The sequence below is a fragment of the Prionailurus viverrinus genome, chromosome E1 (assembly GCF_022837055.1).
Source record: "Prionailurus viverrinus isolate Anna chromosome E1, UM_Priviv_1.0, whole genome shotgun sequence".
Lineage (NCBI taxonomy): Eukaryota > Metazoa > Chordata > Mammalia > Carnivora > Felidae > Prionailurus > Prionailurus viverrinus.
In genome coordinates, this window is record NC_062574.1 from 17,244,588 (window position 1) to 17,267,170 (window position 22,583).

Consider the following 22,583-nt stretch of genomic DNA (forward strand, 5'->3'; position numbering starts at 1 on the left):
GAATCCCAGAAGGGCCTTGCTTTAAGAGTAAGAATCAGGCCTAGTAACAAAGGCAAAACTGATACCAACTAGTCTTAACAAAGCCTAAAACCAAACCTCAAGGTGATTCACCAATATACCATTAGCTGGCCAAAAGAAAATCCAACTGGGAACACCTAGGTGGCTCAGTCAGTTAAGTGTCTGACTTCAGCTCAGGTCATGATCTCACAGACTCTGAGTTCAAGCCCCTCATCAGGCTCCGTGCTGACAGCTTAGAACCTGGAGCCTGCTTTGGATTCTGTCTTTCTCTCTCTCTCTCTCTCTGCCCCTCCCCAGCTCGTGCTTTGTCTCTCTCTCTCCCTCTCTCTCTCTCTCTCTCTCTCTCTCTCTCAAAAATAAACATTTAAAAAAATTAAAAAAAAATGCAACTGTCTTTGAAGAAAAATAACATCACCCAAAATATCTATAAATTGTCCTCTATGATATAGAGTGACCAATCAAAAATTATAAAGCCTGATAAAAGTAGATCAAATACTGAAGAGCAAAAGAAATTATAAACAGACTCAATGAGGACTCAAATACTGGGATTATCAGACAGAGATTAAACATACACAAAAGGGGCGCCTGGTTGGCTCAGGTCATGATCTCATAGTTTGTGGGTTTGAGCCCCACATCAGGTTCTGTCCTGACAGCTCATAGCCTGGAGCCTGCTTCGGATTCTGTGTCTCCCCCTCCCTCTCTTTCTCAAAAATAAAAGTAAATAAACATTAAAAAAAAACTAAAACACACACACACAAGAGAATCAAAGGGCACCTGACTGGCTCAGTTGGTAGAGCATGCAACTCTTGATCTTGGGGCTGTTGAGTTCGAGCCTCAGGTTTGGTGTAGAAATTACTTAAAAATAAATAAAATCTTAAAACAAAAAAAGAAGCAGGGGCACCTGGGTGACTCAGTCAGTTAAGCATATGACTTTGGCTCAGGTCATGATCTCGCGGTTCATGGGTTCAAGCCCCGTGTTAGGTTCTGTGCTGACAGCTCAGAGCCTAGAGCTTGCTTCAGATTCTGTGCCTCCTGCCCTCTCTGCTCCTCACCTGCTCACACTCTTTTCTCTCTCTCCATAAATAAACATTTAAAGAAAAAATTTTAAATCAATCAATAAATAAAAAGAATCAAATGGACATTTTGGAAAAGTTGCACAAAGAACACGAAACAGCTGAAATAGTATAAAGTTTTCACATTGTATAGTGGCAAAAGTGCTAAGTTAACTATAGTAAGAATTATACTGGGGTGACAATTAAAATAATAAAAGAATGCATGACCAAAATGTTATTATAAGGGAAAATTTATATATAGATATAGATATATACATATACACACACATATACATATATGTATCTTTCCATGGTGGGGAAAATGTATATTCATGTCTTTTTATTTGCTGTAATTTGAAGTTCTGTTGTCTGGGGCCTTGCTAACACGAAGGGACTGCCACTCCCAGAGTTAGCTAATTCACAGAGACAGCAAACAAGCACATCTTTCACATACAAATCACTAATCCAGAGCCCTTACCTCCAACAACCTCACAGTCTAGGTTCCCTATTCTCTGCTTTAATTACCACAGGGCCAAACACTAGACAATTAGGGATAACTCCTGTATCCCAGAGCCTAGTGAAAACGTATAAACTGAGTAATCCTATGGGTTCCTGGCTAACTCATAAACAGAGCATGTGACTCTTGATCTTTTGGTTGTAAATTCAAGCCCCAGTACTTAAAAATAAAATCTTAAACAAAACAAAATAAAACCCTAGATAATCTTAAACTTGCTTACCTTGCCTCACTTGCTTCTTCCCATAGAAACCACAATAATGCTCCTGCCCATGTTTTTCCCTTGCTTCTTCTGCCTCCTCACTGACACCAACACTTCCCCATGTGCCCCACTTTGGCGTGGCATGCCCCTCTCACTTGGATCTATTCAGTATAACAAACCACCTTTCCAGTGGCCATTCTTACCTGATCTGTTGGCCTCCCCATGCCTGAGTAAAACCTATATTTAAAACAATAACAGCAACAATAAACTCTTCACTAATTAAAAAGATGACAAGAACAGGAGTGCCTGGTTGGCTCAGTCAATAGAACATGTGACTCTTGATCTTGAGGTCATGAGTTTAAGCCCCACACTGGGCATGGAGCTCACTTAAAAAAAAAAAAAAAAAAAAAAAAAAGATGGCAAGAACAAAGAATACCAAAAGAACAGATAGGATAAATAGAAATCATATAAGAAAAAAAAAAACCAGATTTATGCCCAATTATAAATAGTAACTGCATCAAATATAAGTGGGCAAAACACCTCAATTAAAACTAAGATGAAATAGAGAAAAATCTCCTTGCTTTGCTCTTGGCAGAAATTTTCTGGATAGGACACCCAAGTGCAAGCAACAAATGCAAAAATAAGTGGGACTAAATCAAATTAAAAAGCTCTGCACAGCAAAACAATCAACAAAATGAAAAGGCAATCTATGAAATGGAAGAAAATATTTGTAAATCATGTATCTGATAAGGGGTTAATATCCAAAACATTTAACAAGTTTTAGCTAAAAATAACCCGATTAAAAAACGAAGAGTACCTGAATAGACATTTTTCCAAAAAAGACAATAGGTAAATGAAAAGGTACTCAATATCACTAATCATCAGGAAAATTCAAATCAAAACTACAATGAGATAACACTTCATACCTATCAGAATGGCTCTAATTAAAAAGTGATAACAAGTGTTGGCAAGGGAAAAAGAAACTCTGTGCACTGCTGGTGGGAATGTAAATTGGTACAACCACTAAGGAAAACAAATGGAGAGTCCTCAAAAAATTAAAAATAGAATGCCTGTATGATCCAGCAATGCCATTTCTGGGTACATATATAAAAGAACTGAATTCATGATCTTGAAAAGATACGTGCACCCTATGTTCACTGCAACAACAACAACAACAACATCATCATCATCATCACCACCATCATCATCACCACCACCACCACCACCACCACCACCACCACCACCACCACCACCATAAGTAGGCTCCACACCCAGCGTGGAGACCAGTGCAGGGCTTGAACTCACAACCTTGAGGTCAAGACCTGAGCTGAGATTGAGAGTAGGACACTTAACCAACTGAGTCACCCAGATGCCTCCACAGTATTATTCACAATAGTCAAGATATGGAAACAATCATATCTTAAAGTGTTTGCCAAAGGATGAATGGATAGAAATATGATGTACACACACATACACAGAAATAAATGGAATATTAATTTACCCATGAGGAAGAAGGAAATCTTTCCATTTGCAACAACTTGGATGAAACTTGAGGGCATTATGCTAACTGAAATAAATCAGATAGAAAAGGACAAATACAGGGCTCCTGACGGGCTCAGTTGGAAGAGCGAGCGACTCTTGATCTTAGGGTCATAAGTTCAAGCCCCACGATGAGTGTAGAAATTGCTTAAATAAACTTAAAAGGAAAAGAAAAGAGGCAAATACTATATATTATTGCTTATATATGGAATCTAAAGAAAACCTCAGAAAAAGAGTAGAATAGTGATTACCAGGGGTTGGGAGGTGGGGAAAATGGGGAGATACCGGTCAAAGGGTACAAACTTCCAGTTATAAGGTTATCAAGTTCTGGGAATTTAATGTACAGCATGATGGTTATAGCTAATAATACTATATTATATACTTGGAAGTTGCTAACAGAGTAGATCTTAAATGTTCTCACTACAAAAAGGAAATGATAATTATGTGACAGGAAGGAGGTATTAGCTGATGATATAGTGGTTATCATTTTGTAATATATAAATGTATCAAATCAACACACCGTACACCTTAAACTTACACAATGTCATATAAATATATTTTATTATATGATATATCATGATATCATATCACAATATATATATGATAACATATATATATATATCATATCATATCACAATAAAGGTGGGAAAGAAATTTGGGGGGAAAAAGACAACAAAAACAAGAAACACTTTAGATATAAGGTTCCAGAAATAATAAATGAAAAAGGATGGAGGCATGCCTGGATGGCTCAGCTGGTTGAGTGTACGACTCTTGGTTTTGGCTCGGGTCATGCTCTCGCAGTTCATGGGTTCAAGCCCATATGGGGCTCTGCACTTACTGTGCAGAGTCTGCATGGGATTCTCTCTCCCTCCCTCTCTTGATCACACATGAACTCTCTCTCTCAAAATAAATAAATAAAATTTTTTTAAAAAAGGGATGGAAAAAGAAATACCATGCAAGCATTAGCCAAAGAAAGATGTCTGATTAACATCAAAGTAGATTTGTTTTTAATGTTTGTTTATTTTGAGAGTGAGAGGGTGTGTGCATATCTGTGAGAGGGACAGAGAAAAGAGGGGGAGAGAGAGTCTGAAGCAGGCTCCAAGGGGTCATCACGGGAGCGGGATTCAATCCCACAAACCGTGAGCCAAAATCAGGAGTCGTAAGCGTAACTGAATGAGCCACGCAAGCACACCCCAAAGTAGATTTTAAAGCAAGAAATACTATGAAAGATAAACAGTGAAATTTTGTAATGATAATGGGACAATTCAAGAAGATACAATCCAAAATTTGTATATTCTTAGTAATTCAGCTTAGAAATGCATAAAGTAAAACAAGAGAGAGCTAAAAGGAAAAGCAGATAAATTCACAATCAGTATACATCTTTGAGTTACTGACAGAACATGCACACCAAAACAAATGAAATCAGAAAGGATGCAAAAGATCTGAAGAACATAATCAATGCATGTTATCAACTTGACATGCATAGATCATTATACCCAACAAACAGCACAATATATGTAATTTTCCAGTTCCGGGAGAAAATATTCACAAATACATAATACGGGTAAGTATCCAGTATGTACAAAGAACTTACAACTCAACAAAAAGAAAAACATCCCATTTTTTTTTTAATGGGCAAAACACTTGAATAAAAACTTCCCAAAGATATGTGAATGGCCTTTAAATCTATGAAAAAGTACCAATCATCAGGGAAATGTATGTTAAACCCTTACTGAAATACTATTACACATCTACCAGAATGACTCAAATTAAAATGACTGTCAACACCTAATGTTGGAAAGGATATGAAGAAAAGAGAATTTTCATATACTGTTGATGAAAGTATAAAATTTCTACTTCTTAATGAAGAAGTCTGACAACTGGTCATAAAACTAAACATATACCTGCCCCATGATCCAACACTTCCATCCAAGGTATTTACTTAAAAGAAATGAAAAACTGGGTCCACAAAAAGACTTGTAAATCAAAAGACTTTAGGTCAAAAAAAGTTACAAGAGACAAAGATATTATATATTAATAAAGGTTCAATACAGCAAGAAGATTTAACAATTATAAACATTTACAATACCTAACGGCAGATCATTAAAATGAATGAAGCAAAGATTGACAGAATTGAAGAGAGATATTAACAGTTCTACAATAGCTGGAGACTTTAATACCCCACTCATAATAATGGTGAGAACAACCAGACAGAAGATGAGCAAGGAAACAGAGAACTTAATACAATTAACCAATTAGAATTAATAAACATATAAAGAACACTCTACCCAACAACAGAATATACATTCTTCTCAATGGTACATGGGACATTTGCCAGGATAGACCATATGTTAGGCCACAAATCAACTCAATAAATTTAAAAAGATAGGTATCATACAAAGAATCTTCTCTGATCTCAACAGGATAAAGTTAGATATCAGTAACAAAAAAGGAAAACTAGAATATTCACAAAGTTGTGTTAATTATAAACAATATACTTCTAAACAACCAACAGATCAAAGAAGAAATCACAATGAAAATTAGAAATACCTAGAGTTGAATGAAAACAAAAATACAGCAGATCAAAACTTATGGGACCAAGTAAAAGAAGAGCTCAGGAGGAAATTTATAGCTATAAACACATTAAAAAAAATAATAAAGAAGGAAAAAAAATCTCAAATTAACAACCTAACTTTACAACTTAAGGAACTAGAAAAAGAACTAAACCCAAAGTTAGCAGAAGGAAGGAAATAATAAAGATTAAGGCAGAGATCAAACAGCGAACACAAAAACAATAGAGAAAATCAATGAAATCGAAAGTTGGTTCTTCAAAAAGACAACAAAATCGACGAACCTTTAGCTAGGTGGACTAAGGAGAAAAGATTACTAAATTACTAAAATCAGAAATTAAAAAGGGGACAGTACTACTGATTCTACAGAAACAAACAGGATTATAAGTGTAGTATGAAAAACTATATGCCAACAAATTAGATGAAAAGGGCAAATTCCTAAAAATACCAAACCTACCAAGACTATATAATGAAAAAATAGAAAACTTGAATACTATTACTTATTACTTACTGTAAGTAGTAACTAGATTGAATCAGTAATAAAATTTTCCCAATAAGGCAAAGCTTTGGACGCAATGGGCTCTTAAAATTCAACAATAACAAACAGCCTGATTTTAAAATGGGCCAAACACCCTAACACTTTACCAAAGAAAATATACAGATGGCAAATAGGCTGATATAAAGATGGTTCACAATATCAGGGAAATAGAAATTAAAACGATACTATTAAATACAATTAGAATGGCCAAAATGTAGAACACTGACAGTACCCTTTGGTACTGCTGACAATGTGGAGCAAAAAGAACTCTCATTCATTGTTAGTGGGAATGGAAAATGGTACAGCCCCTTTGGAAGATAGTTTGGTCGTTTCTTACAAAATTAAGTATAGTTTACCATACAATCCAGTAATGGTACTCCCTGGTATTTACTCAAAGGAGTTTAAAAACATATCCACACGGGCACCTGGGTGGCTCAGTCAGTTAAGCGTCTGACTTTGGCTCAGGTTATGATCCTACAGGTTTGTGAGCTCAAACCCTGCATCAGGCTCTGTGCTAACAACTCAGAGCCTGGAGCCTGCTTCCGATTCTGTCTCCCTCTCTCTCTGCCCCTCCCCTACTCTCACTCTCTCTCTCTCAAAAAATAAAAAAAAAAAAAAAAAAAAAAAAAAAAAACCAAAAAGCTGCATAGAGGTTTTTTTCAAGGCAGTGAAAATACTCTGTATGATGATGGGAATTTGTCAATTATACATTACACTAAACCCATGGAATGTACAAGGATGAACCCTAATGTAAACTATGGTGATTATGTCAGTGCAGGTTCATCAGTCGTATTCTGTGGAGGATTGTGATAATGGGGGAGGCTATGCATGTACAAGGGATAAGAATTTATGAGATCTCTCTGTACCTTCCTTTCATTTTTGTTGTGAACCTAACTATAACTGCTTTAGAAAAATAGTTGTTTTTTTAAAAAAATTAATGTTTATCCATTTTTGAGAGAGAGAGAGAGAGAGAGAGAGAGAGCGAGCAGGGGAGGGGCAGAGAGAGAGGGAGACAGATTCTGAAGCAGACTCCAGGCTCTGAGCTGTCAGCACAGAGACCAACACGGGGCTCAAACTCACTGACCACAAGATCATGACAGGAGCTGAAATCAGATGCTTAACCAGCTGAGCTACCCAGGCACCCCTGTGTCATAGTTTTTTAATAACTGACAATTTGGGGCACCTGAGTGGCTCAGTTGGTTAAGTGCCCAACTCCTGCTTTTGGCTCAGGTAACGATCTCACGGTTCAGGAGCCCTGTATCCGACTCTGCACTGATAGCCCAGTGCCTGTTTAGGATTCTCTCTCCCTCTCTCTCTGCCCCTCCCCTCCCAAAATAAATAAATAAACTTTAAAAAATTGGTAATTCAGGGATCCCTTCAATAGTCTCAGAATATTCTTTTTATTTTCTAGGCTATTCACATTGCTTTATTCTCTTTCTTTTTCCCTCCAAACTGGCAAACGTGTCCATTAAGAGGAAACATAATGATGTTCATTACAGCATTATTTTTAACAGCAAAAAAACCAGGCAGGGTTGAAAACCTTAATATCTAATTATGTGGAATGATAAAGTGAATTATGATATATCAAATAGATACATGACAAAATGTGATATAGCCATTGTTATACATGTACACTTATTCATAAGAAAAATAAGCAGTACTGCAAAATTTTATGAAACAAACTATACACTTTAATTTTAAAAATTAAATGGCAGGGTGCCTGGGTGGCTCAGGTTATAAATATTATGTGGTACAGATATATGTAGGATGAATAATCATCTCATCTGACCTGGGCTATGGGGTTTCTAGGACATGGGACTTTCACCACTGGAACTGGAAAAGTCCTGGCTAAATTGAGGTAACAGTAATCCTAGATATATGTACATTCTTGAAAGGCTGAACAGATGTAAATGAAATAATATCAGTGGGTTATCTGAAGGGAAAATAGTTGTAAGTAATGGTTTCTGTACACTTTTCTTTTTTCAGTGTTAAAGGTGATATGATACATCTTTCTATGAACAAGGAAAGTTTACAGAGTCTTTTATTGAAAATCTCAAAATAGAATTATAGTTAAAATTCAGGAGAAAACAGACTGAGCTTATACCAATAAAAAAGAAAAGAGAGAAAAGCCAAATAACTAAAACCAGGAAAAGAACAGGACTATTACAAACAACCTACAGAAATAAAAAGGGTCATATGAGCATACTATTTTCAACTGTATACCAATAAATTAGACAACTGAGATGAAACAAATTCCTAGAACCCACAAATAAAAGTAACTTAAGGGAAAACATCAAAAGATGGGGGCACCTGGGTGGCTCATTCAGTTAAACATTGGACTTTTGATTTTGACTCAGGTTATTATCTCATGGTTCATGGGTTTGAGCCCCACAACAAGCTGTGTGCTGGCAGCATGGAGCCTGCCTGGGATTCTCTCTCTCCCTCTCTCTCTCTGCCCTTCCCCCTGCTCATGCTATTTTTCTCTCTCTCTCAAAATAAATTTAAAAAACACTAAAAAAAGAAAGAAAGAAAATATTAACAGACCTATAACAAGTAAACACTGAATAAGTAATCAAAAACAAAGTCCGGAACCAGAAGCCTTCACTGGTGAATTCTACCGAACATTTAAAGAAGAATTAATACCAATTCTTCACTAACTCTTCCAAAAACTAAAAAAGAACACTTCCTAACTGACTCTATGAAGCCAGTATTAGCCTGATACCAACACCACACCAAGAAAATCACACACACACACACACACACACACACACACACACACACACACATTACAGTGTCCCTTATGAATAGAGATGTAATGATTATAAGCCATGACAAAGTGGGATTTATCCCAGAAATGCAAGAGTGGTTCAATGTAACAAAATCAGTAATGCAATATACTCCATTAACAGAATGAAGGAGAAAAACCATTATGATCACCTTAACTGACATCCAAAAGGTATATAACAGAATGCAACAACCTTTCATGAAAAACAAAACAAACAAACAAAAACCACTCAAAAAATTAGAAACAGAAAAAACTTCCTCAATATGATAAAGGGCATTTATGAAAATCCCACAGCTAACATCATCCTCAATTATGAAAAACTGAAAAAAGTTTCTCCCTAAGGATGCTCATTTTCATCACTGCCATCAAAGTTACAATTAGAGCAAATAGATAAGAAAAACAAAAGGCATCCAAATTGGAAAGAAGTAAAACTATCTTTGTTTATAGGTGACATGATCTTATATACAGAAGTCCACAGTATCCACATAAAAGATACTACAGCTAATAAATTTAGCAAAATTGTAGTGTAAAAACCAACACACATAAATTAGCTGTTCCTATATACCAGCAATGAATAAATTCAAGAGGAAATTAAGAAAATAATTCCATTTACAATAGCATCTAAAATAATAAAATATTGATCACTAAATTTAAGCAATGAATTAGAACCCTTGTATACTGAAAACTACAAAACATTGCTAAACAAAATTAAAGAAGACCTAAATAAATGTTTAGAAAGACATACTGCATTCATGGAGTAAGATTCAATATTGGTCAGATGCCAATACTACCAAGCATGATCAACAAATTTAAACAATCCCTAACAAAATTTCAACAGCAGAAATGGAAAAGCTAATCCTCAGATTCATATGGAATGGCAAGGGGCCCCAAACAGCCAAAGCGATCCTTAAAAAGAATAATAAAGTTGTCCCTGATCTCAAACTTAGTACGACAATACAGTAATCAAAACAGTATGATACTAGCATAAAGATAGATATATAGACAAAAGGAACAGAACTGAGAGTTCAGAAATAAACCTATACAATATGATCAATTGATTTCACAAAGATGTCAAGACAATTCAACAGAGAAAGAACAGTCTCTTCAATAGAGGGCACTGGAACACTGAACAACTAGATTTCCACACACAAAAGAGTAAAGTTGGACCTCTGCCTTACAACATATCCAAAAATCAACTCAATATGAATCGGTGACTTGTATATAAGAGCTAAGACCATAAAACTCTCAGAAGAAAACATAAGGGTAAATATTCACAACCTTGGATTTGGCAATGGATAATGAGACATGACACCAAAAGTATAAGCAACAATAACAAAAAATAGACCAATTGGACTTCATCCAAATTTAAAACTTTCGTATATCAAAGGTCATCATTAAGAAAGTGAAAAGACAAACTACAGAATGGGAGAAAATATTTGCAAATCATGTATCTGACAAGGACTTAATATTCAGAATACATAAAGATCCCTTATAACAACAAAGAGACAACCCAAATTTTAAAAGAGGCAAAGGACTTGAATAGACATTTCTCCAACGAAGATACGCAAATGGCCAATAAGCACATGAAAAGATGCTCAACATTGTTAGTCAATAGAGAAATACAAACCAAAACATCAAGCTACTACTTCACACCTAGCAGGATGGCTATAATCAAAATAACAAAAAATTACAGGCATTTGTGAGGATGTGGAATAATTGGAACTCCAGTGAATTACTGGTGAGAATGGAAACAGTACAGCCACTATGGAGCAGTTTGGCAGTCCTCAAAAAGTTAAACATAAAATTACCATGTGATCTAGTATTTTCACTCTTAGGTACACACCCAAATTTGAAAACACTGACTCAAACAGATATTTGTACACCAATGTTCATCGTAGCATTTATTCACAATAGCCAGAAGATGGACACAATCTAGTATCCATCAGCAGATGAATGGACAAACAAACCATGGCACATACAATGGGATATTATTCATCTATAAAAAGGAATGAAGTACTGATACATGCTACAACATGGTTGACCTGCAAAGTGATTATGCTATACATTATGCTAAGTGATACAAGCTATACACAAAAGTACAAATATTGCATGATTCCATTTATATGAAATATCTAAAATAGGCAAATTCATAAACAAAAAGTAGATTAGAGATTGGGTAGAGGGGGAAGGAGTTACTGCTAATAAATACATAGTTTCTGCTTGGGGTGATGAAAAAGTTTTGAAATTAGATAATGGTAATGGTTGCACAACATTGTGCACGTAATTAACGCCACAAATTGTACACTTAAAAATGGTTAAAATGGCAAATTTGATGATTATTTTAGCATAACACACACACATATACACACAAGAAAAAAAAGACTGGTACATATCCTTCTGTCAAATAATAATCCTAGATTTCCAAAACACTAAAATTGACTGTGTATGAGACTTAACAGAAATCAGAGTTCTTCTGCAATATTTAATTCTGTAGTAATGCAAGTCATTAGACTCTTCAAACCACTGTACTAAAATGCTAAACATGTAAGTTAAAGCAAAATAATATTGTTTCCCATTTTTTTAATAATCCAAGAAGCTCAATAAATAAAACTATCTACTTTCATATTATACACATATATCTATGTAAGTGATTATAAAATGGACTATTGCCTGTGTTTCTTTATATTATTATTATTTTTTTTACTCTGCCAGGACTAGATATTAAGTAAATGCTGGTCACTGACATTAAGCCTTTAACACTTACAAAATATACTGCTCCAAAGCTTCCATGGCCAATTTCTCTGAGATCTGTGAAGAGCTTCTCTGGGTCTTCTTTGAAGAAGAGCTCTGCAATTTCAGGGTCCTTCAGACTGCCCGCTCGGTTGGTTGATGGCATCCTGCTGGGCAATCAGTTCTCTGATTCTAATTTTATACTGCTATCCCAATCCCTGGTTCATCTGTATGAATGAAGCCACGCTGGCATAAACTATTGAAGAGAAATAAGAGAAAAAAAAGTCAGGAAAAGCAAAAACCACTAAGAATAATTACAAGATCATTTTCTGACAGCATACACAAAATTATCTGCGGCCTAGAATTTCACTGAGATGGAGGTGTGGTCTACTAGTACAGTAGTTCCTAAATCTGAAAAGATACCATTTACCAGTGTTTAATCAACTCTGATACAGACATTCCAAAGAAAAACACAATGGGAGAAAGTAATGAATTTCACACAGACAACTGTTTCCCTCATAAATCTGATTCACATTAAAATATGGCCTTCATCAAATCTGTATCATTAGATAAGTAGATATTACAGATAACCAGTAATTCCCTGGTGTTCTGTTATCAGTTCCTTTATACCAGAATACTGACATATACAGATTATAGATAATATAGATATTTTTAAAATATAGACTTTTTTAAATAAAAATTTAAAAACTGAGAGGCTTCAGAACCTCTGGGTTCTGGAATGACACTGCCACTGCCTGGACATGAATCCTGACAACACTATTTACAAACTGTGGACTTGGGTACCCTCATTTTCCTAATCTCTACAATGAAAATAACATACTTCATAGGATAGCATCCCTCAGGGAAATCAGAGAAATCAGAAATAATGAGGGACATTTCCTCTGCCAAATATCAAAACAGAATGCAAAACAATGGCATCATTAGAATACTAAAAATAGGACAAGCAAATTAATAATCTAAAAGATAGTCAAGAAACAAACCAATGTATGTGTACCTTGGAATTTAGCATACAATTATAAAAAGAAATAAATGCAGAGAAAACTGAGAACACATTCAGAAATAATATATAAAAATTATAACCCTATCACATATCTTACATAAACATTACTGGCCTATAGAGGTATCCCAAGTAAATGAGGAAAAAAGGAATCGGATATATACAAGTGATGTTTGGAGACTCCAGTAACTATTTGGTAAAAAAAATAAAATAACACCTGTTCTTCAAACTAAACAGAATCACACACAGGCAATACAAACATAAATACAACATATGGCAATTACATATGGGAAATACAAACATAAAAAATGAAACTGGGGCACCTGGCTGGCTCAGTTGAAAGAGCACGTGACCCTTGATCTTGGAGTTGTGAGTTTGAGCCCTACACTGGGTGTATGTAGAGATTACGTAAAATAAGTACAATTTTAAAAAATGAAACTATACAAGTAGTAGAAGGAAACAGGTTAAGTTCCTCCATAATCAGGAACTGAGGAAACTTTCCTAACTGTTCCAAATCCAAAACAATAATGACAAAGACTAATACATATTTAACAATATAAAAAGACAACTTGGGAGGAGAAGCCATGGAAAAAGACACACCTCAACAAAAAGACAAAAGATAAACTTGGAAAAAAGTTTGAAACTTATGTTTACAAATGTTAATATCCCTAATATGTAAAGAGCTTTTAAAAAAAAGTGTGTGTCGGGAGTGGGGAGAGGTGCCTGCGTAGCTCAGTTGGTTAAGCGTCAGACTTGGGACTCAGGTCACGATCTTACTGTTCATGGATTCAAGCCCTGTGTCTGGCTCCACACCATCAGTGTGTGCCCCTCCCCATGGTGTGTGCCCCTCCCCACTCACGTTTTTTCTCTCTCAAAATAAATAAATAAACGTTAAAAAAAAAAAAGGAAAGAAAAAAAGACAACAATCTGATATACTTAATATCTGAAAAGTTTCTGAAAACAGCAAATAGAAAAGAATCCAGCAGATATGTGTAATTCACAGAAGAAAAAAAAATAAGGAAACAACCATTAAATATATGAAAATATGTTCAAAATCACTCCAAGTAAAAGAAGACAAATTAAAACTATACTAGGATTTCATTTTGTAATCAGAAAGGCAAAAATTGACCACCTGTTGATGGTGGGGTAGAAGGGAAGTATGTATGCACTCATCCATTAGCAGTGGTAATGGAAAAAAACAATATAAACCTTATGGAGAAAAATCTAGCAAAAACATATGCACTGACCATTTCAAACAAAATACCATTCTACGGAATCTATACCAAAGGTACTTCTAGAAAACATCAGAAATGATAAATGTACAAGGTCAGGAACTGGAAATCATTACAGTGCTCATGGGAGTGTAAAATAGTACAACCATTTTGGAAAATTGTTTAGCAGATGCATATCAAGAAAAATAAGTATTTACTATATGAAGGAGCAATTCCTGAACTGGCTGTCATTTATTCAGTGATAAGAAAACACAGGCACACAAAAACTTGTACATAGTAGCTTTATTCATAACAGTCCAAAACTGCAAATAATACAAATGTCTATCAACAAATAAATGTAGAATAGAATTGTGGTATATTCACACAATGAAATACTATTCACATCAATAAAAAGGAATAAACTAACAATACATGTAGCAATCAATACAGATGAGCATCAAAAGCATTATGCTCACTCAGCAAAAGAAGCCAGAAACAAAGAATACATACTTGATGATTCCCCTGATACATTCTCAAATAGGCAAAACTAGTCTAAAGTAATAGATCCATGGTTACCTGGGATGGGTATGGGGGAGTATGTGGGTATGTAAGAGACGAATCACTGGGTTCTACTCCTGAAACCAAGACTACACTGTATGCTAACTTGAATTTAAATTTAGAAGAAAAAAACAAAACAAAACAAAAAAAAACAGGAAGAAGAAAAACATTACTTGCTAATCTAGACATCCATATTATCTGAATTTTTATAGTAACTGTTTTTATAATTTTAAGAAATTTTACTTTACATTGTACTTCAAATTAGAGAAAAATAAAATAGAACATTTTTTACAACTAGAATAATACATATTCTGAACAGAAGAACATCGAAAAGGCTATTAGCATTTTTTTTTAATTCACAAAAGACTAATGCATTTTTTTAAATGTTTACTTATTTTTGAGAGAGAGAAAGACAGAGCGTGAGCAGGCGAGGGGCAGAGAGAGAGGGAGACACAGAATCCGAAGCAGGCTCCAGGTTCTGAGCTGTCAGGACAGAGTCTGACGTGGGCCTCAAACCCACAAACCCTGAGGATCATGACCTGAGCCAAAGTCGGACATTTAACCGACTAAGTCACCCAGGTACCCCAAGACTAATACATTTTAAAATTTTGTATGCCAAAAAAAATTGAGTCAAACACAAAAACTGAAACATCCAGAGAAAACACAATTAAGAATTAATATTCCTTAAATACACAGATATCAGAGAAAGTAGCTAACTCACCAGAGTATATACATCAGCATTCCATAAACAGTTTAGGTAATAAAAATTACTGGGGAGAAAAGTTAAAATGTGAAGAATGATGGGAATAGCCATGAGTTTCCTAATTCTATTTTCCTCCTTTAACTCCTGGCTTTGACTTAAGAATGGCCTGAGTTACAGAACTATGTTGAGGGTGTTGACAAGGAAACTCTTAAAGAAATCCCCTCTTTCTGCCCAAAGGAGCAGAAAAAGGAAATCCTGTAACCTAAAGACTATAGGGGGGAAAGCCATTTTCTTTTTTCTCTCCTCAGTCACAGAAATGCACTGCCCTAGCAACAGAAAAAAAGAAAGAAAGAAAGAAAGAAAGAAAGAAAGAAAGAAAGAAAGAAAGAAAAGAAAAGAAAAGAAAAGAAAAGAAAAGAAACTGAGAAAACCTCTCTCTGAACAGAAAAAATTGGAAAACAGGGCCCCTGTTGGTCCAAAAAGTATGAGGGGGAATTCCCGTTATTTTTTTAAACTCCTCTCTCCTTTCCCCACTTCACTTAAGAGTAGCCCCAGTGATGAGTAACTGTACAATGCACAGGTCTAAATGCTCATAGAAAAACCTGTCTTTCTGATCAAAAGAACAGGGAGTTTTAGATTCTGTGTCTCCTTCTCTCTCTGTCTCTCCTATCTCTCAAAAATGAATAAACATTAAAAAAAAAAAAAGAATATGCGCCTGGGTGGCTCAGTTGGTTAAGCGTCCAACTTCAGCTCAAGTCATGATCTCACGGTTCAATGAATTCAAGTCCAGTGTCGGGCTCTGTGCTGAGAGCTCAGAGCTTGGAGCCGGCTTCGGATTCTGTGTCTCCCTTCCTCTCTCTCTCTCTCTCTCTCTCTCTCTCTCTCTCTCTCTCTCTCTCCCCCCCCCCCCCCACTACTTGCACCCTGTCTCTCTCTCAAGAATAAACATTAAAAAAAAGACGACGACGAACCGAGAAAAACCATTGGAAACTGAAAAGAATGGAGGAAAATCATGGAGAAGAGAGAGCTGGAAAAGAGATCCCTAATTCTTTTGTTTTGGTATAAGCCAAAACAAATACTGTATTTGCACTTGTGTAAAATACACTTAAAGAAGCATAGCAAAGACTATACTAAAGGGAAATAATCTATATTATACACCACTGCCAAGTCTCACACCATCACCGAGAGGCATAGCACAGGGCAAATCCAAAGAGCACAGTAAAGATTTTGAAAATAGAACTGCTACTGGAACTACCACCAACAGAAAGTGAGACAGAACTTTCCATTTAAACCAGTTGGTGTCTACTAAAACAAAGAAAACAAATCAACATTCTCTAGAGGATATTAATATGATTCAGAAATATTCACAATGTCCAGGGTAAAATCCAAAATTATCCTACATGCAAAAATAAATAAACACACATAAACACACACACACAAAACTGGTAAATGTGACAAATTATCAAGGGAAGAGAGGACCAACAGATGCCTATTTTGAGATGACTAATGTTAGAATAATCACACAGACTTGAAAGCAGTTATCATAATCATAATAAATGAGGTAATGGTTAACACTTTGCAAACAACTGAAAAGACATCAGTTAGTAGAGAAATACAAAATATTTTTTAAAAACATGAAAAATTCAGAACTGAAAAATACAGTATCAGAAATGAGGGGCACCTGCCTGGCTCAGTCTTGTAGAGCATGTAACTCTCAATCTTGGAGTTTTGAGTTCAAACCCCACATTGCACATAGAGTTTACTTAAAACAAACAAACACCTCCTTGCATGGCCTTAAGTGCACAACAGAAATGATAGAGGAAAGAGTAAACTTTAAGACAGAGCAACAGAAATTACTGAAACTAAAGAACAGAGAGGGAAAAAAGATTGAAAAAATAAGAGCCTTGGTGACTTCTCGGACAGTATCAAATTGTCTACATTTCAAATCACTGGTATTGTTAAGGAGAGGAAAAATAAATTGGGAGACAAAAAAACTGTTTTAGTAATTTCTGAAAATGTCCCAGATTTGACAAAAACATAAATTTAGAGATTCAACAAGCTCAACTAACCCCAAACAGGGCAATTCAAAGAAAATCAGGCTAGACACACCTAGTCAAAATTCTAATAAATGAAAATAAACTCAATGTAAATGACAACAGATTCTGAATAAAAGACACTGGAGTCCACAGAAAGTGAAATATCTTTAAGGCAGTAAAAGGAAAGAACTACCAACCCTGAACAGAATTCTTTATCTAGTAGAAATCTTCTACAGGAATGAAGGCCGGCGGGGGGGGGGGGGGGGGGGGGGGGGGGGGCGGGGGCGGGGAATCTTAAATGGTAGAAAACAAAAAGAATCTGTTGCGAGCAGACTTATCCCAAAAGAAATGCAAAATATTAAACAAAAGAAAGTTAGAGTAGCCTACATTAATATCAGACAAAATAGACTTCAGAATTAAGGAAATCACAAGTGATAAAGACGAATATTATATAATGATATGATTACTTTTACCAAATCCCAAATTTGTCTTCACTGGCAAAAGAGCTTCAAATTCATGAAACAAAAATTGATGCAAGAGAAAAGAGAAATAACAAGTCTATAATTATACTGGGAGACTCCCCAATACTCCTCTCTCAGAAATTCAAAGAAAAAGTAGTCTGAAAATATATAGAAACAACACTATCAACCAACTTTATCTAATGACATTTCTAGAATACTCTATCTGACAAAAACAGAATATACATTCTTTACAAGAACACATATGATATTCACACCAAGCCATTATATTCTAGGACATAAAAAAATCTTAACAAGTGTAAAAAATTTCAACTCATACAAAATAATGATCATCTGACCATAGTGTATTTAAAATCAGTAACCGAAATATATCTATAAAACCCACGAAATGTGAAAATTAAACACACACTTCTAAGTAATCCATGGGCCGATAAAGGAGCTTCAAGGGAAATTAGAAATTAGAAAAGAATACAAATTGAATGAAAATAAAATGCAACACAAAATTTGTAAGGTACAACTAATGCAGTGCTTACATAGAAATTCAAGGCACTCGGGGTGCCTGGGTGGTATAGTTGTTTAAGTGTCAGTCTCTTGATCTTGGCTCAGGTCATGATCTCATGGTTTGTGAGTTTGAGCCCCACATCAGACCCCGCACGGATGGTGCGGAGCCTGCTTGGGATTCTGTCTCTCTTTCTCTCTGCTCCTCCCCAACTTGTGCTTGCTCTTTCTCTCTCTCAAAATAAATAAACTTAGAACAATTTTTTTTATTTAATCTTTTTTCACTTTTTGAGAGACAGACGCAGAGCGCGAGCAGGGCATGGGTAGAGAGAGAGAGAGAGGGAGACACAGAATCGGAAGCAGGCTCCAGGCTCCGAGCTGCCAGCACAGAGCCCGACGTGGGGCTCAAACCCATGAACCGCGAGAGAGATCATGACCTGAGCCGAAGTTGGATGCTCAACTGACTGAGCCACCCAGGTGCCCCAAACTTAAAAAAAAATTTTAAAACAAGAATTTAAGGCACTAAATCTGTATTAGAAAAAAAAGGATAGATTTCAAATAAATAATCTAAGCTTCTATCTTAAGAATCTAGAAACAGGGGTGTCTGGGTGGCTCATTCAACTCTTGGTGTCAGCTCAGGTAATGATCCCAAGGTCTGGGATCCATGCTGAGTGTGGAGCCTGCTTGTGATTCTCTCTCTCCCTCTGCCCCTCCCCTGCTCATGCTCTCTCTCTAATACAAAATTAAAAACAAAACAAAACAAAAAAACCTAGAAATAGAAAAGTAAATAAAGCCAAAAATAAATATAAAAAAGTAAATATTAAAGAAACAGAGTAGAAATCAATGAAATTAGAAAACAAAAAAGCCAATGGAGAAAAATCAATAAAACCAAAAGATGGTTCCTTTGGGTTTAAAAAAAAAAATCAACAAAACTGAAACACTTCTGCCAAACTAACCAAGGAAAATAAGAACAGACATAAATTAGCAAGAACACAAATCAAAAGGAAAATATTACTACATAAGTCTTAGAAAACTGAAAGAAAACCAGCTTTAAGTTCCTGAATTTAAGTCACCATTCTATATGGGCTAAAGATAAAAGAAACACATGATCATATTAACAGAGGCAGAAAAAGATTTGACGAATTCAACATCCATTTATGATAAAAATGGTCAAAATACTAAGAATAGAAGGGAACATCATGAACCTTGCTAAGGGTATCTACAAAAAACCTACAGCTAACATCATAATGATTAAAGACTAAAAGCTTTCCCCTTATGATTAGAAACTAAGTAAGGTTGTCTAATCACTCCTCTTAAACACTGTACTAGAGGTTCCAACCCATACAATAAAAAAAGCAAAGCAAAGAAATACATAATAGAAAGGAAGAAATAAAACTAGTTGCTGACATTACTGTGTATTTGAAAAACCCCAAGGAATATACAAAACAGTAAAAGAAGAAAAAAATATTCAGATATATCTAAAAATATTTGAGGGGCGCCTGGTGGCTCGGTTAAACATCCAATCCTTTGATATCAACAAAGGTCATGATCTCATGGTTCCTCAGATGAAGTCCCAAGTCAGGCTCTGTGCTGACTGTGCAGAGCCTGTTTGGGGTTCTTTCTCTGTCTCTCTCTCTGTCTCTCTCTGTCTCTCTCTCTGCCCTTACCCTGTTCCCGCTCTCTCTCTCTCCCACTCACAAACAAACATTCTGGGGCACCTGGGTGGCTCAGTCAGTTAAGTGTCCAACTTTGGCTCAGATCATGATCTCATGGTCCGTTGGTTCAAGCCCAGCATCAGGCTCTGTGCTGACAGCTCAGAGACTGGAGCCTGCTTTGCACTGTTTGTCTCCCTCCCTCTTTGCCCCTCCCCCTCTCGTGCTCTGTCTTCTCTCTCTCAAGAATAAACATTTAAATATTTAAATAAACATTTTAAAAAATGTTAATATCTGAATAGAATTTATATATGGGGGGCCTGGGTGGCTCAGTCAGTTAGTGTCTGACTCTTGATTTAGACTCAGGTCATAATCTCATGGTTCACGAGTTCAAGCCCTGCATCCGGCTCTGCACTGACAGCGCAAAGCCTGCTTAGGATTCTCTCACTCCTTCTCTGCCCTTCCTCCTGCTTGCTCTCTCGCTCTCTCAAAATAAATAAATAAACTTTAAAAAAAAAAAAAAGAGGGGTGCCTTGCTGGCTCTATTGGTACAGCATGCAACTCTTGATCTCAGGGCTGAGTTTGAGGCCTATGATGGGTGTAGAGATTACTTACAAATAAAATCCTTAAAAAAAAAGAAAAGAAAAAATAAACATTAAAAATAATAATAAAATAAAAATTAAAAGTGAACTTTGCCTCATACCTTATAGAAAAATTAATTCAGGGGAGCCTGGGTGGCTCAGTTAAGTGTCTGGCTCTTGATCTCAGCTCAGGTCATGATAACGTGGTTTGTGAGATCAAGACCCACACTGATAGCCCTGCTACCAGTGCAGAGCCTACTTGGGATTTTCTCTCTCTCTCTCCCTCTCTCTGCCCTCCCCACACTGGTACATGCGTGTTCTCTATCTCAAAATAAATAAACAAAAAAAAAATTTTTTTAAGAAAAATTAATTCAAAATAGTCCATTTATCTCAATGAAAAAGTTAACACTTTATGTAAAACATTCAGATGAAACCACAGGAGAAAACTGTTGCAACCTAGGTTAGTCAAAGAGTTCTCAGATACAACACCGAAAGTGTTATCCATAAAAAAAAGGCAAAATTAATAATTTGAACTTGACCAAAATTAAAAGCCTTTACTCTTGCAAATAAGACTTTTAAAATAATGAAATCAAGGGGCACCTAGCTGGCTCAGTCGGTGTAGCATGAAACTCTTGATCTCAAGGCTGTGAGTTCAAGCCCCATAATCGGTGTAGAGATTACTTAAAAATAAAACCTTAAAAAAATAAAAAATAAGCCACAGGCTGCTAAAAATTATTTTCAAATCATGTACCTGAAAAAGGATTTGTATCCAAAATATGTAAAGAACTCTCGAAACTCAATAATGGGATACAGGAATGCACACTTGGATGATGAAACTATAAAAAAATTTCCCAGAAGTTATTACCATAGTAAACGCCAGATAGTAGTTACTTTAGGAAAAAAGAGTGATTGTGATTGGGGTGAGACATAAGGAGGAACTTCTAGAATGACTGGTGAAGTTCTATTCTTGCCTTAGTGATTACATGGGAATTTTATTTCTAATAATAAATTAACCTATATGTTTGTTTTGTGAATTTTCTCCATCTGTTTGATTTTATAATAAAAAAGAATGAAAACAGAAATTATATATACTGTAGTTTTTGCAAAGAAGGCAATACAACAAAGTGGTATGAATTATATTTAGGTAGTCATGGCCAGTATTACAGACAACATTCACAAGTCAATACTTTCCTTATGTTCTAATTATCAACAATAATCATACATTCAACTTCCACAACCAGGAAAAAAGATAACAAAAAAATATCTAACGTGTGCACGTTCTTTGGGCTGTTAGAAGATAGAAAAAAATGAAAATTAAAATAAATACAAATGTTAAAAATCCCCGAAACACTCCAATATACTGTTAGGCTAGAGTTTACAGTATACATTGCCTAACTGCTTTTCTATACATCCTTAAATTCCCAAAAGTAAAGTACTTTATTATAAAAATGAGCACCATCTTGGTTGCCTTGCACACATTCAGAATATTGCTACAACAGAGTCATCAATGTTAAAACTGACAAAGACATTTGATTTGAGTCTTGTCCATTTTAAAAATCCGTCAGGAATAACTATAGAAAAATAAACAGCACAGAGGCGCTTTCACAGCAACCCTACTCATAAACTCCATTAATTTCTGCAGAATGCTAAAAATGAATATTAGGCACATGAATAACTAACATAGAGGACTAATATAGCTACATAAACTACAAGTCAGGCTTAAAAGATATAAATATCTACAATAAGTTCTTAAAGGTATTATTAAACTGTACATGCAATCTTCTTTTAAAAAAAGGCGGGGCGGGGGGGGCACCTGAGTGGCTCAGTCGGTTAAGCATCAGACTTCGGCTCAGGTCACGATCTCACGGTTTGTGAGTTCCAGCCCTGTGTTGGGCTCTG

The 22,583-nt window shown here is 35.6% G+C and overlaps 1 protein-coding gene across 1 annotated transcript in view; it reads right to left on the minus strand.

Moving 5' to 3' along the window:
- Positions 1-22,583, minus strand: part of TAOK1 (TAO kinase 1) — a 146,364-nt gene that overhangs the window by 75,289 nt on the left and 48,492 nt on the right. Inside the window, exon 2 of the mRNA XM_047832129.1 lies at positions 11,983-12,204. Within this exon, the coding sequence (XP_047688085.1) occupies positions 11,983-12,114 (132 nt within the window). The 5' untranslated portion in view covers positions 12,115-12,204. The remainder of the gene's footprint in view (positions 1-11,982; positions 12,205-22,583) is intronic.